The following is a 15,028-nucleotide window of genomic DNA, read 5'->3' as shown; positions in this document are numbered from 1 at the left end:
TTCTGCCACACAACAATAATCGTCATCTGCCTTGATGCGTTTCCTTTTTGAAGCTGCGAGCCCGGTACTTTCCAGTAACAAATGGCACACGCGTTATCAGCATAGAACAGTTTACACCCTTTGGAGTGCCCCTTCTGATAATGCGTGTGCCGTTCATTACTGGAAAGTTCTGGGTTCGCAGCGTTAAAGAAAGGAAACGCATCAAGGCAGATGACGATTATCGTTGTGTGGCAGAAGGGGCACGCCAAAGGGTGTAAACTGTTCTTAGAGTGTAATTTGGGCTATTTGATCGAACATCGTCATATTGGACAAACAGCACAGATAAACGGAACTTAAGGAAGACGGCAACATGGCCGCTGTTCTTTCCTTTCCTGCACCCACACACAGCGCCCATGTTGTCTTCCGTAAGTCCTGTATGTTCAATATGTCAAGCCTACAACTAATTAAACTGCACAAATGCTTGCTGACAAGTACACTCCACAGGATGTGCATATCAACTCCAAAGCACCAATAAGCCATCTTTGGGTGCACTCAATAAAATTCAAACGTTGTCGGCTTCGTATAAATCTGCATTGTCTCCACTAATAGTTAGGGTGCTTTGTAGCCTGCAAAGTTTAATGATTAGCGAAAAATTCATGTGTATCTCGCTTATTTGGAAGAAGCATGCTTTCATCCCTCTGCACATATAGTCAAAACTGTGCTGCAAGATATTTGTGAGAGCCCTTCAAGTAATGTTAAAGAGAAAATTTTCAAATATAGGTGCTCTTTATGGCATGTGCAGCACAAGTACTGCAAATCTTATCAAGCATTATTCTTTTGCCCAAAATAACACAAATGACTCGGAAGCATCCGTGAAGAGAACATTTTAACCGCATGTTTTTTAGCCACAGGGCACCTACAACCTTTTTAAAGGAGTGCTGACACATATTTTTTGAAGATGTAGGTACTACCACACGCTTCTCGCACCTCAAATGATGACAGTCAGCAAGATTGAAGGTTGGCAAACATATAGTCACAACAGCAAAATTTGCTAGTTGTGTGGCTATAACGAACTATGACAATATTGTTTATATTTAAAAAAAATTATAAACACGATTTTTCTAAGCGTTTTCAGCGTGAAGAGTAGCAGCCGCAACGACCGCAGGAACAAAGCGACGCGTCCACTGCGTCCACCTCCTAAATGACAAAACCGAAATTGATTCGTAAAAACAAGCATTACAGTACTATTTTTAGGTCCACCTGATGCTTGTCGGTATTGTTGCTACCGTTTAGACGGTTCGGAGCTTCAATTAACGCAAGAAAATAAGAAACAAAAGAAAATACAAACTGCGCGTCCAGTAGTGCGCCGTCGATGCCGCGGCTGGTAAACTAATTTGCTCAATAATACAACATTAAAGAAACCAGACGAGAAAAGTGCACATAAGTTAGTTTTAACTGTAGTTAGGGTAGTTTCGTTGTTACTTCTGACGTAAAAATACTCGTGGTGTGCGAGAACCTTTTGTTGGCGTGGTATAAAATTTGTTCAGGCAACCGGGGCAACCGTCATGGCCGCGCATGGCCGCGCTCTAAGTCAAAAATTCTTGTCTACATCGCTTTATGGCCTTGCACCAGGCGGTGTCAGGCGTGATGTGAATGCCAACCAGTCGCAGCGGCGTGAAATGTTGTGAACGGAACTTAATGGAACCGAGATGAGGTTAGTACAAACTACAGATCTCTCTCGATTTATTCTCGAAACGGCCTGCGGGGTACCACGGGGCCGCACTTCTGCTCAAGTCGTAGGGAGTCTAGCAGCGTTTGCACTTGCGCTACATATCACGCCAATGATCACGCATTTGCTCGTGAATGACTTACAGTAACAAGCAAAGTCACTCGCTCGAACAAGGAGGGGAGCGCAAAATTCACGGTAAAGAGATGTTTCGGACATGACAAAGTTTTAGTAAGCTGACGCCGTAGAGTACTCTTCGTAAAAAAGTTTGCCCGAATTTAAACATCCCAACGCCCATACGGCAAAGTGCCGACTTGACCAAATGCTATGTTAATATTATGCACGTGCGATTGCGCCTCGAGAATGAATTCAAGTGCGTGGTCCTCGTGAAAATGACTGACAGTCCGTGTCCACGACAAACTTGTCAACGTACAAGTGTTTTCTCATTACCTTGATTTCGAGCGCTTGCTGCTCATGATCAGAGTGCCGACCCGAATTTTTTGTTGTTGTTGTTACGGCTTTCGTTTCAGTTCGCCGGAGCATAAAAATAACGGTTCATACCGCCTCGAAACCGCTTCTGTTCGTTTGAATTCCATAGGGTGACTGGCAGGAAAACAGCACAAATTTATTTTTGTACAAAAACCCGACAGCGCACCTGGTCTGCACGAAAAGACTGAACAAAGAAACGCGCGCTGTTCTGAATCCGTACCGCAAACGGCAAGTAGTCACAAAAAATAATCGTCGTAAAATTAAAATAAAAAATTCCTTCACAGATGTATGCCCATCTGACAACTGATACATTAAAGACAGCATAGCTCTAAAAGCGAGTTCTCACACCCTTCTGAAGTACGAGGAGTCAGTTGGCTTACTCACTGCTGCATTCAAGTGCGGTTGTGGCTGGCTGTTCTGAGTGATGGCTCCCACACAGGCGGCATTGCAGCAACACGTTTGCCTTCCACTCTCGCAGCCGTGCAAACTCCTGGCTGACCTCCTATGTAAAGCTGGTATAATGCAACGTGAGAAGCAAAAGCTACGGATTGCTTGTTTAAAAAAATCTGCATATAAGTTGTATATCCAAGTGCAATATACACAAGGTAACATTTTTTAATAATCATAGATCATTACGTTTCAAAGCAAATTCAGGGCTCCATCCAGCACACATTGCGTTGAATTTACATTTGATATCGGCCATGATGCCCCACAAAAACCATTGCAGAACTCTCCTTGCAGCTACAGTGTGAAAACACATTGCAGAAGCACACTTATAAAGCAATACATCATTCCTACTACACTTAAGCTTATGTACTAAATGTGATAAAATGCGGCCGCCTAGCTAGTACATTTCAAACACTCATGATGAACCAGAGTGAAAGCCGCAATAAATGTGCTGCCGCTTCTAAAGTGGCAACAAGTCCCCTGTGTGCTTACAAATTAAATAGTACGGTCGAGCCACAAATGCAGGCAACACAGACTGCATGCATGAAAAGCTCTAGAGAAGGTGAGCTGCCCGAGTCCTCCCCCAAAACATTCCCCTCTGTGTTTGTTCTACAATGAAAAACAGTGCTCTGGTTCACAAAGAAAACTACAGGTAGTTATGCAGTTTTATTTTTAACAAATAAATTTTAAACATTTATCTGCACCTGTGACCTGTGGCCATTCTTTGCATTCCTGTCGTGATGTAAGCACAGCAGCTTTAGTGAAAAAAAATGTGTGTGAAAAAAACGGGGAGTTGGTGGTGGGAAGTGTGCAGGACTCTACAGTACTGACATAGCACATTCTAATGGAATGCCAATTTTCACTTAGTGAATTTTTGCATCGTCACAATACTTCTTCATCCAACATTATCTGCATGGGCAATTTTAATGCTCCTGGTGTTGATTGGTCTTCTATGAAAGTAACTGGACACGAAGTAGCTGCCCGGCGGGAGTCTGTCCACATTCCTGTGGTCTGCACCAGATCATTCAGGATTTCACTCGGCAAACCTCCATCCTTGATCTTGTCTTTCTTACTACATCTCTTTTTAATGCTGGTTCCGAATGCGATGTGATTGATGGAATATCTGACCATAATGCTGTGTTACAGTTCCTGGCATCGTCCCTAAATCCCGCTATATCTACCGCACATTTCCTGACTTCAACCTTGCTGATGATATGGCAATAACAGATGCCCTATGCAATTCTTTTGATGAGTTTGAAATAACAAGTACCACTAGTGATACTAATACTTTGACAAGTTTCTTCAAAAATCTTGTCGGTAAGTGTATCAACCTTTTTATTTCTTTAAAAACAAAGAAAACAAACACTGAAGCTCCTTGGATGACTAGGGACCTCTTGCATTTATCACGTCGTGTGGCCAGATTACGTCGGTCGAAACGCTCTGGTGACTCAACAAAACTCCTGCGATTCCATAGCGCTAAAAAGGAACTCTATTATAAAATGGTTGCTGCAAAAGAGTTTTATTACAAGGTAACCTTGCCGAAATTAATGCTGGCTAATCCCCCAAAATTTTGGAAAGCTGTCCTGCCACCCGAGTCATTCTCGGACACATTATTAATGAACAATGTTGTAATTTCTGATTCGCAGACAACAGCTTCTTCTTTTAGCAGCTACTTCCACTCTGTCTTTACGACTGATAACTCTGTAACCCCTGTTTTTGATTCCGAACCATACCCTCCAATCGACGATATATCACTGTCTACTGAGGGTGTGCTTAACTTAATCCTAAACTTAGACACCAAGAAGTCAGGTGGTCTCGATGGTATCCAGATGGTTTTTCTCGTTCGATACTCTCTTTGGTGCAGCAAATATGTAAAAATTATCTTTAGAAAATCTCTCAACCGCCACCGTTCCTCCCTCATGGAAACTTGCTTCAATTTCGCCCTTATTTAAGTCAGGTAATGTTCAATTGTTATCTAACTATAGGCCAATCTCCTTAACTGCACATTCATGTAAATTACTCGAACACGTTATGGAATTTCTTGAAGCTAAAAAAATTTTATGCACATTCCAGCATGGTTTTAGAGGTGGCCTTAGCACTATAACATAACCGACAGAATTCGTTCACGACATCAGCAGCTCTTTAGATATAGGTGACCAGATTGATGCTGTTTTTATAGACTGTGCAAAGGCCTTCGACACTGTCTCACACCCTAATCTTATGCACAAGCTGTTCGCTATACTAAAGAATGCATCTTTGGTTGGCTGGATACCGGACTTTCTTTCCCAGCATTCACAGCATGTATGTTTCAACTCTATTAACTCACCCTTGATGACTGTTTCATCAGGGTTTCCCCAAGGCTCAGTACTGAGTCCCCTTTTATTCCTGCTTTATATTAATGATCTCCCCCTACACATCTCAGTTAAAATATGCCTTTTTGCAGATGATTGTGTTTCACATCATACAATTAAATCTCCTACTGATCATGTTGTCCCTAACAATTGTTTTGCTGACTTCTGTAGCTAGTCCAAAGCATGGCAAATGAATATCAACTTTTCCAAAACTGTTTCCATGTCCTTTACATGATGCTCATCCCCTTCCTTCTTTGCCTATGCCTTTAACAATATTACTTTAAATAGGGTCTTCGAATTCAAGTATTTAGGTATCCTACTAACACATGATTTGTCATGGTCGAAACACATTGATGCCACCTGTAACAAGGCCCTTGAAAGACTAGGTTACTTACATCGCATGCTGCGTCTTGCTCCTCAAGAAACTAAACTTACCTATAAAACCCTCATTGGCCACATCCTAGAATATGGATGCGTTGTATGGAATTCATACAAGCACTGCGACGTCAAAAAACTAGTATCAGTGCAAAAAAAAAGGCAGTGCCTTTTGTTTGTAGGAGATATGACAAGGAATTTTTGCCGTCAAACTCTCTTCCCCTACTTGGTCTCGCTCCTCTTGCAGAGCATCGCAAACTTGAATGTCTAAAATTCCTTCACGTTAATCAATTCTCCTCGCCTCTCCTCTCTAGATAACTACTTGACTTTTTCCAAACCTTCATGTACGAGGAGTCACCATGCTCTAAACATTTCCGCCTTTTTTGCCCACACTGATTCCTTTAAACACAATTTTTTTCTATCACCAATTGAAGTCTGGAATTCATTACCTGGCAATATCCGTTCGCTACCACTGAAACAATTCATGCAAGCTTGTTTATAAATGTTGTATGTTTGTTGTTCATCCCACTCCTGCAATAGCCCCATTGAGGCTGCAGTATGTATAAATAAATAAATAAAATAAATAAATAAAAGAACTGCAGGGAACATCCACCTTCCAGATTCTCTGAAGTTCAAAGATGATGGGGCCGTTACCTAATCAGTGATTGAAATATGTCTAGAGTATCAGTAGAAAAGAAATTGGGGAAGAGGTGGGGGGCAGGATAAAAATTTACAAGGTAAAGCAGAGACAGGCAAGGTGCTGCATTACAATATGGTAACATGTAAGTAGCTTGATAGGCTTGATCACATAGGCAGTGTCTTGATAATGTCTTCCAGTGGCTGCTGGCGGAGGGTCCTGCCAACACCGCGCATCCTCACCCTCTTCCTGGTACTGGTTGGCTTTGCGCTGGTGTTGTTCATCTATCTCCCACGATCGTTTGAGGAACGTTTGGTTCGATCACCACGCCGAAGAATTCCAGTGCTGCTAGCCTACGAAGGCGAAGCTGAAGTGCACACATTCTTCTGCGACACGCACACTACACAGTGCCCACGCATTGAGTTCACGCCAGCTTCTGGATGGCAGGGAGGAATCCCAGGCGTGCCCGACCTGCACCTGCTTTCGGCACACTACGACACCCGGGTGTGGGTGCATGGCGGAAAGAATCGGCACTATGTCAGGCTCCTTGGTGTCATCAAATCAGAGGACGCAGACTCTCTCCGCTTCTTCTGCCAGATGTGGTGAGCACTTTTACTGCCATATTGTGTTTGTACAACAAGCAATGTTGACCCCTAGCTCCAAGATGTAGTTAACGTTTTATTCGAAATAGCAACACAATTCCAGCCTTTACATTAGGTGCCTAACAGCTGTTTGTCACTTGATATTTTGTGCAGTTGCCCTCTACTTCATGCTTGGTGGCTGTGTAACTGTCAAGGCTGTTCTTGTGGTTATATGATGCAATTTAGAAATGAGTGAGAAGAATAAGGGTAACCAAAGATTTTCGTTACTTACAACCATATGAAGAAATTGACAAAGAAGCCAGAGAAAGCATAGAGGAAATTAACCATTACATTGAAATAAAATGTACAAATAATAAGAGAAATGGAATTGAAAGCAAACTGCACGACAGCTTACCGCAAATGAAAACCAAACACAGATATTCCATATCATGCATGCAGTGCTTTGCCATTAAAGGGGCCCGGATTCACTTTTTATTGAAGTCAAGAAATGCATTCAAAGTTAAAATAGATTATTTCAGTTATACTTTGCTACAAAAACTACTTCAATACATTGAGCAGAAGCAGAGTTATTGGTAATCAAAGATTGCCTATGGTCCGGTGCTCACGTTGCTTCTTCAATGTTTTGCACTGCAAAGGCTACTGTGGAGCGGGGCAAGTCCTCATCGCTCTGCTTACTGAATGTCGCCGTGGCGCGCAGTTCAAATTCGATTTTGGATGCTCACGGAGATGGCATGGTTTCTGATTGTGGTGCCTACGATGCACAATATGCGGTTGCCTTCAGAAAGCGAGCTCATCACGGCACCCTGTGGCAGCCACGATATCTAAGCTACGTAGCATACCACAGCTACATACAATCCTAGTACGTATGCGCAGCGTTTGCTTCAAACACAACAGGGCTGGAGTGCGCACTCGCACTCGTGCTACATGGTTCAGTTTGAGTTTGTCCTGCACCAGCTTGACCGATGGATAGTAGCCACATCCAACTTGCTCATGTTGATGCACTGTCAACAGCTGTGACGTCTGCCAAGGCATCTAGCCAGAAGCGACCAGGAGTGAGTGCGCGCCGGCAAGCGTGTGTATGGTCTGACCTTGAGTTTGGCGTGGTTCGAGTTGAGTGTTCAAAATTAGCTGAAATTAGCGAGACCAAATGACCAAACACCGATAAGCAGAGTGGCCCAAATTTAATTCATACATGTGCAGCCATGGCCGAACGTGAGCAGACGATAGTCGGCTTTTTCCGGAAGCACGTAATTCTTGTAAAATTTTCAAATGCAGATTTTTTTCTTACTTGAGCCTGTTTATTAAACTGAGTCAATAAATATAGACAGTAAGAAGTAAGGAAAAGTGGACTAATCCAAACACCCTTACTTATTGATGTCAGTTATTGGCCAATAGCGGCTGCATATGGGAATTTGCTGTATGACGAAATATAGCAACCAGAAAAGAGTGAGGAGAAGGCTTCTGTTGAAAATAGTGTTTGGGAAATATGTGACTTCACGCTTCGCTTGTGAACTCCACAAGCCTTGCACGACTGCAATATTTGGCTGAGATGTTCACAGCACTGTACGCTATCTGCAGACTGCCTTTATTCACCAAGCCCGAGGGTTGGTTCGGGGCCCCTTTAAACTACTGTAGCCTTCAACTTTATTGGGTACTGGCCCATAGCAACAACTTAATCAGCGGTGAAACCATCATATTATGAACATGGAGAGATTAGCCTTGCAGCCATAGTGGTGCATTAAAGTGAATGCTGTTTCTGCGCTTGTGACCTGCATGCAGGTACCAGGAGCTCCCACATCCTATCGTGGTTGAGTCTGATCGCACTGAGATATGGGTTCCAGCATGGGATGGGCACACGTCACCTGGCCACTACTACCGGCCTTTCATCTTCTCCTGTCCCGTGCCATTCAATGTCTCTAGTCCTCTCGGCAGCGGTCCGGCCAATGTTTCACTTGTTGCCGAGCCATGTGCCTGTCCACCCAATTCTTTGGCTCTTCCAAAAACTCCCGAAAAGGACCCAAAACGGGGCATTGCGGTGTGTGTTAAGGGACTGGACTTTCCAGAAGACATCTCTGCCAGACTGGTGGAATGGCTCGAGCTCCAGTTCCTCCTAGGTGCTGACACTGTGTTCTTCTACATCTTTCAGGTAACATGCACAGTCTTGCACAGAAGTGCATATTATGCTTGGTTTGGGCATGTAGCATCAAAATTAATGGAATCCAACATTTTGTCACACATACTGCTGCTGGCTGCAACTTTGCATTCTGGGCTACATGCCAAGGTTTTGATAAATTCAGCCTTTTCAGAAATCCTGCACCTTGTAAACCTTGAAAGTCCATAGTATGTAACATGTGGGTAATACCGCAATAATAAGACTACCTTTTTTTTCACTTTGCTTCAGAAATATTCTTTAAAAAAAGTGAGCTTTCTACTTGTTAACACAGAACATTTTTAGCTTCACATGCTGCTTCACACAAATTGCTCATGTTGTGTGTTCAAGTAGACCTCATACATTTTTAAGAGTTTTGCACAAAGTTTTATACCTTATCTTACAATATGTTTCTTAAAATACTTAGGTAATACAGAAGTGCTATCATTAGATAATTACAGAACAAATCCAGAATTGAATTTATAGCACCTATAAGAAAACGACATTGTAGCAATTGACAAAGCCAAGCTTTTATCTGGTTTTGCAATACTTTGTACAAGAACATCAAAGAACACAACAGTTTAAGTGTGCAAGAAGCTACATTTACAACTAAACATTTTATGACAGCTATTGAGTACACAAAATGGCAGAAATAGTATCTCCTATTTTAGTCCATAATTGACTCAATGCTAGTTCAAGAATACAACCATTTCAACGTTCATAATCTTCAGCATGGCAATTTCACATGGCGTGTAAAAGAGGCGGGGAGGGGGGGGTTGTTCTGAGTACTCCAAGAGGTGTGGGTACAAGACTTACATTCCCATAATGGAATGCAAAGGCTGCTGCATTGCTATTTCAAAAGCACAGAATGTTGTGATGATTGACTAATTATTTATGAAATAATATTGCAATCAGTATTCAGTATTTTATAAGATTCCTACAGCTGCCTTGTGATGTACACAAATAATTCATAATCAAAATTTTCGTGCACCGAAGCATTTAAAAAGTAGGAGCTAAATTGGGACTTTAACTTGCAGGTCCATCCTAAAGTTGACCTTATCTTACGTTACTACCGCCGGTTTCGCCGGGTCCAATTCGAAAGGATCCAGCTGCCAGGTTTGGATGAGCCGCGTATTCCAGCCAAGCGGAGGCACTACCTTGCCAACAACACCTGGCAGAAGCGCCGGCATGAACTGGTCCCTTACAACGACTGCTATTACCGGCACATCCCTACCCACGAGTTTGTCCTGCTTGTTGACATCGACGAAGTTGTCCTGCCACGCCGACACACAACGTGGCAGAAGCTGCTTGACGACATCGTCTCTGCATCACCCAACATGCTGGCAACGTACGCCTCCTTGGCAGTGCCCAATGTCTACTTTTTTGACCACTTCGAGCGTGAAAAGAGCTGGTCTTGGTTCCTGAGCCGTGTTACAAGGTCAGCCAACTTCACACGACCAGGGTTTGCGGTGAAGAGTTTCTTCACCACAAACTCTTCCCTGGCCGTGTTTAATCACTACACCCTGGTCCCGCTCTATGGGAAGCTCCAGCGAACTGTCCTCTTGAACAAGAAGGATGTTCAGTTAAACCACTACAGGGCTAAGTGCCCATTTGAAATGGAAGTCCTCTGTAAGGATGACTATTTCCGTTTTACTGTGAAGGACAAGATGTTGTGGAAGCTGGAGAGCAAGTTTATGAGTAAAGTGCGAGAAACGAAGGAAGGTCTGAGAACAAAGTTTCTTGTTCACGTCGGAAAAGAGGGCACAAGGTGATGCCATTGAGAGTTACTGGTTAACCTAACTTTTGCAATGCAGAAGTGGCGTAATTAAGAATTTGACAAAAAGCTGGGCACTAACCAAGTCAAATTAAACTATCGACGTCTCTAGTGGTGGGACAGCCATTTTACCTTCTGACACAGGTCTTGGTACAGTGTTCAAAAATGCACCTATATACCAGATATCATCTCAATTTTTACCGAAATAGTCAACAGATGTAGCGGAGCCAACTTTAGGCGCATCACAGAGGCATTCGGACTGAATATTACTGAAGCAGTTTCAATATTTTCAATAGAATGGCTTCCCATGTGCGTATATTGCATTGTAACCCTGCTTCTACGATTTAGACTTGCATAAGGTGTTGCATATTCAGCACGCTTGAAACAAGCAACAAGATGATGCCCAAGTACACATGCAACCAAACTAAAGTTACAGCGAAGACTTCTACAGGTTTTTAGCATACATCTATAGGGTGTCCCAGCTAACATTAGCCAAGCTGTTAACTAAAAGAACAAAAAAGTATGGTGGAAGATACGATTATAAGACCTATGGTGTTATGATCGTATCTTGCACCGTCCTTCTTCTCTCTCTCTCTCTCTTGTAACAGCTTGGCTAACGTTAGCTGATACACCAAGTATAGCTGTGCCATGGAACATGCCATGCTGGTAGGAGGAATACCAATCCGCAACACATACAAAAAGACCGCACAGCACCAGTACATGCGAACAAAAGCAAGAAAACTGCGAGTGGAGAACCGACGGCGTTGGCCGCTCCACTGACCTCCAGATGATAATGATGGCCGACGATGGCATGTTTTACGTTTTGGTTTCAGTTTTACTGCCAAGGCAGCATCAAGGGAAGGGGACTCATTCTTATGCTTCACTGGGTGCAATTTCCCGCTAAAATGGCGTTTTGGGGAAGGAAGGCCCAAATTACCGCTCTTGACGTAACAGGTGCAGCTGTTCCACCACTGCATTTCCCACTTCCATAGAAAACCCTTGTTCACAAGATAGCAAGCAAAAGTTCTGCACAGAACCTGAAACAGCAGAAAGAGCCATTTTGTGCTTTTGTTGTTTCAGTTCCAGTATTGTACCCACGTTAGTAAGATCGTGAACAAAGGTTGCATGAGGATTCTGAAACACCAGAGTTATAATTGGACTTGGTCAATGACCAGGCTTTTTATTTAAAGGCCAACTGCAATGAAATTTCACTTTGGCTAAATTCATAAATAAGTGAGAACTATATAAAGCAATTTTGGTAAAGCTGAAGGACTGGTAGCTGTCTAATTTCCTTATTAACAACCGTAAAAGAGCACCTAAGCAGACATGTGCATCTGGTGATTAGCAGATATGACACAAATATAAGACTATAGTCTCAAGGATGTTCAGCATACCACAAATGCCACACAATCATGGAGGTCATGCCAATGAGCCATGCTGATTGTCAACATTCAGAATCAGTGACATTCTTTTTACTCATCAAAAAAGTACCTTCACCAGCTTACTTGTGAGGCACCCACTTGTATTTCAAGTTTTGCATGGAGTCTGCTTTAAAGCAACGCTGTCTCAAATGAGGCTTCTTACGCAGTCAAACATTTTGTTGCATTTGGCCTTTAAGAAGCAGGGAATGTTATGCTTTGTCACTTTGCTCACTGCAACTTATCATTAGGGTAGCGCTTCAAAAATGGTGTCTAAAAGCACTGTGAGGAAGTCTTACCTTCATCCAATCGGGCTTTGTGACAGAGAAGCTCGAAACTTATTGCAATGTTATCTGAGTCATAGAATTTGCAGTCAGGCTTTCTGTGATAATGAATTTGATAGCCCTGGTGCAGCTAGAGACTTGAGACAGTGACAAGACATCAAGCTTTTCTCAAACTTTTTTAAACACACACTCCACTTATGGTATCTCAGCTATGACAACAAGCTTAGTCCTTAATTCCATTTTCATATGTGCTAATTTGAGTGCTACATGAGAATGCAAGTTTGTGAGAAAGAAGTCATCATCAGAACAGAACACTAAGAGTGCACAATTTGTAAGAAAAAGCAAGGATGTAGGATGTTTTGCCAATTCATGCCAATACATAGAAAAAGCAAAAAGAGCCTCTTATTAGGTAAAGATCATTCTAACTTCTAAAAAATCTAGTTGCAAATGAACTTTAGAGAATGATAAAAGTAAAATGCCAAGTTTTTTCAAAATTCTTATGTGAAGCCAGCTGTGCAAGGGGAAAAGTCCTCCATTCTCCATGTGTTCAAACAGGAAAACCAAAGTTAGGCTCAAGACAGAGCTTCAACTTAATGCCACAGCGGCAGCTTCAAGCTCAACCAAGATGGCAGTCTATTAGTCACTGCAGTGTCTAGCATTCTGCGCTCATGGTTGTACAACTTGACACAGGCATGTGATGAGACATTACCTTCCTGTCATGCCCATGAATTCACTCTTGCCTTTCTTGGCCTGGGTGAATTTTTCAGCTGCTTTATTTCTTTCTGAATTCATCAACAGTGGTTAAAAAAGGACGTATCTGGACCCAACCTTTTGACAAGGGGATATGTCATCATCATGGCAAAAACTCCTTTCCTTTCACAATGGTTGCGTAACTCGCTCTCCCCAACCGTCAGTGGGGAAGGAGCATAAATGGTTGCATCAAGTAGGGTGACATAAGTAACATTCCGGTGACACAGGGCACTTTAGATTGTGGTCGAGCCCTATCAGGAATGATTTTCTCAATCGCGATTTGCCTAGAAAAAATACAAATAATTACAATACAAACAAATGGGCCATCTGACACTTTCACATTAAAAAAATATATGTAAATAAAGGGGAGGGGGGCACTGATTCTTCCAAGGAGTAGAGGTGAACAAAATAAATAATCTTCGCATGTAAACTGGCATTGTCAAACTGGTGGGCTTGTTTGCGTTCACAGAAAAGTGTATATTCCCTTGTCTGCATACTCTCAAGTCACAAGTACCAACTAGTTCCCTTGTTGAAACTTTGGTTCCAGAGACATCACTTGTTCAACCACTTTAGTGGTTCTTCCTGTGTAACACTGTCTTTTTCTTGTTTCTGAGTTCTCCATCATGTTAAAGAATGTAAAGTCATCTGTTACATCAGCAGACCCATCCTGGTGACTCCATACAGCCTCAGCATTGAGTTAGAATCTAAAATTTTACATATTAGTTTATCTTTTACTATAGTTGTCAGAGTGATATCATGAACAAAGTCAATGTGACAATGTGCCATTATTTGGTCGCACTAACAGAAATGATTTTTATAGTGCACTTTTTGATTGTTCAGTCATAATTGTATGGATGCCCTGGACAGCTATTTTAACTCTTTTCTACAGTGCAAATATTTTTACCCGTGGCCCTGGAGCTCTATAAAGTGCCTTACTGATGTAGAGGAGCTGTGTTAATACCAGTGTTTGTGCAGAGAGTGAGTACAGATCTACAACCAAGTCTATGTCATGATGTGTATTGTATCCGGTGTATATCGTATTTGTTGCAACTTTGCCAAGTTTTTTACTTTTTTAATCGCATGCCTTTTCATGCTTTTGTGTTTCTCATGCCGAATGAATCTCATATGTATAGCATCAACTGCCTTTTAATGCACTTTTAGCAAGAAGGATTTATGGTGCCTTTTTGGTTTTCGTTGAAACAAGCACTCTACGTAAAAATTGATGCGCCTTTTGAATAGATGTATGTGTTTACACACTTGTGCTGTGGTTTCATTGTTGTTTTGGAACTGATTTCCAAGAAATTTACTGCAACACCAACCAACCATTCAAGTTTAACTCTTTTTGTTACCATGAGAAATCGACCATTTTCGGGGGTCTAAGAAAAAAAAGGCTTTTCCCACTATAAACAATGCTTTAGCACATAATGCAGCACTATAAATTGTAGAAAACTAATTGATGTTTCTAAATGCATAAGTTGCAAAAACAGAATCATTAATAAACAATTTTTAAACATATGCAAAACTGATATCCCAGGCTACCTACAGGGTAGCGCTATGCATGTGAGCAACTATGCCACATGTTGAAATGGGGAACCAAATCATTGGTGATCGATTTGAATAGAAGTGGTAACAAGAGTTTTGGGTGACCCTTTATCTGCATGGCATAAACATAAGTTAGAGTTGCTGTAAAAAATTTGCCTCCCCTTCTACTGTGTTGCTCATTTTTACTATTTTACATACTATCAGGCATCATGGTGGCACTGATGAACTGTCAGTAATATAGAATTTTAGGATAAACGCCATGTTCTGTGCTACAGGAATGGCATGGCCTCAACTGCAATGTGCATCTCCATGTCGAGTCCCAGGTTACCTTTTAGGTACTTTCCTTGCATCTGCATTGACCAGTGCCTATTGCATTGTTGTACTATTGGATGGATGTACTATTGACAAAGGAAGCACATAAGAATGTTGGATTGCAAGAGCACACAGCATGCATGTCAAAGGCCAACTGCAAAGGAATTCCACTTCAAATAAGCTCGTTACATGT

The 15,028-nt window shown here is 42.1% G+C and overlaps 1 protein-coding gene across 1 annotated transcript; it reads left to right on the top strand.

The window, feature by feature from the left end:
* The first annotated feature begins 1,520 nt into the window (after positions 1 to 1,520).
* Positions 1,521 to 14,242, top strand: LOC135903654 (uncharacterized). Its single transcript, XM_065433979.1, has 4 exons — positions 1,521 to 1,693; positions 6,205 to 6,606; positions 8,386 to 8,752; positions 9,793 to 14,242. The coding sequence occupies exons 1-4, from the start codon at positions 1,689 to 1,691 to the stop codon at positions 10,525 to 10,527; spliced, it is 1,509 nt and encodes a 502-aa protein (XP_065290051.1). The 5' UTR covers positions 1,521 to 1,688; the 3' UTR covers positions 10,528 to 14,242.
* Positions 14,243 to 15,028: the final 786 nt, after the last annotated feature.

The sequence above is a fragment of the Dermacentor albipictus genome, chromosome 9, assembly GCF_038994185.2.
Source record: "Dermacentor albipictus isolate Rhodes 1998 colony chromosome 9, USDA_Dalb.pri_finalv2, whole genome shotgun sequence".
NCBI classification, from domain to species: Eukaryota; Metazoa; Arthropoda; class Arachnida; order Ixodida; family Ixodidae; genus Dermacentor; species Dermacentor albipictus.
This window is presented reverse-complemented; position numbering and strand designations above follow the sequence as displayed.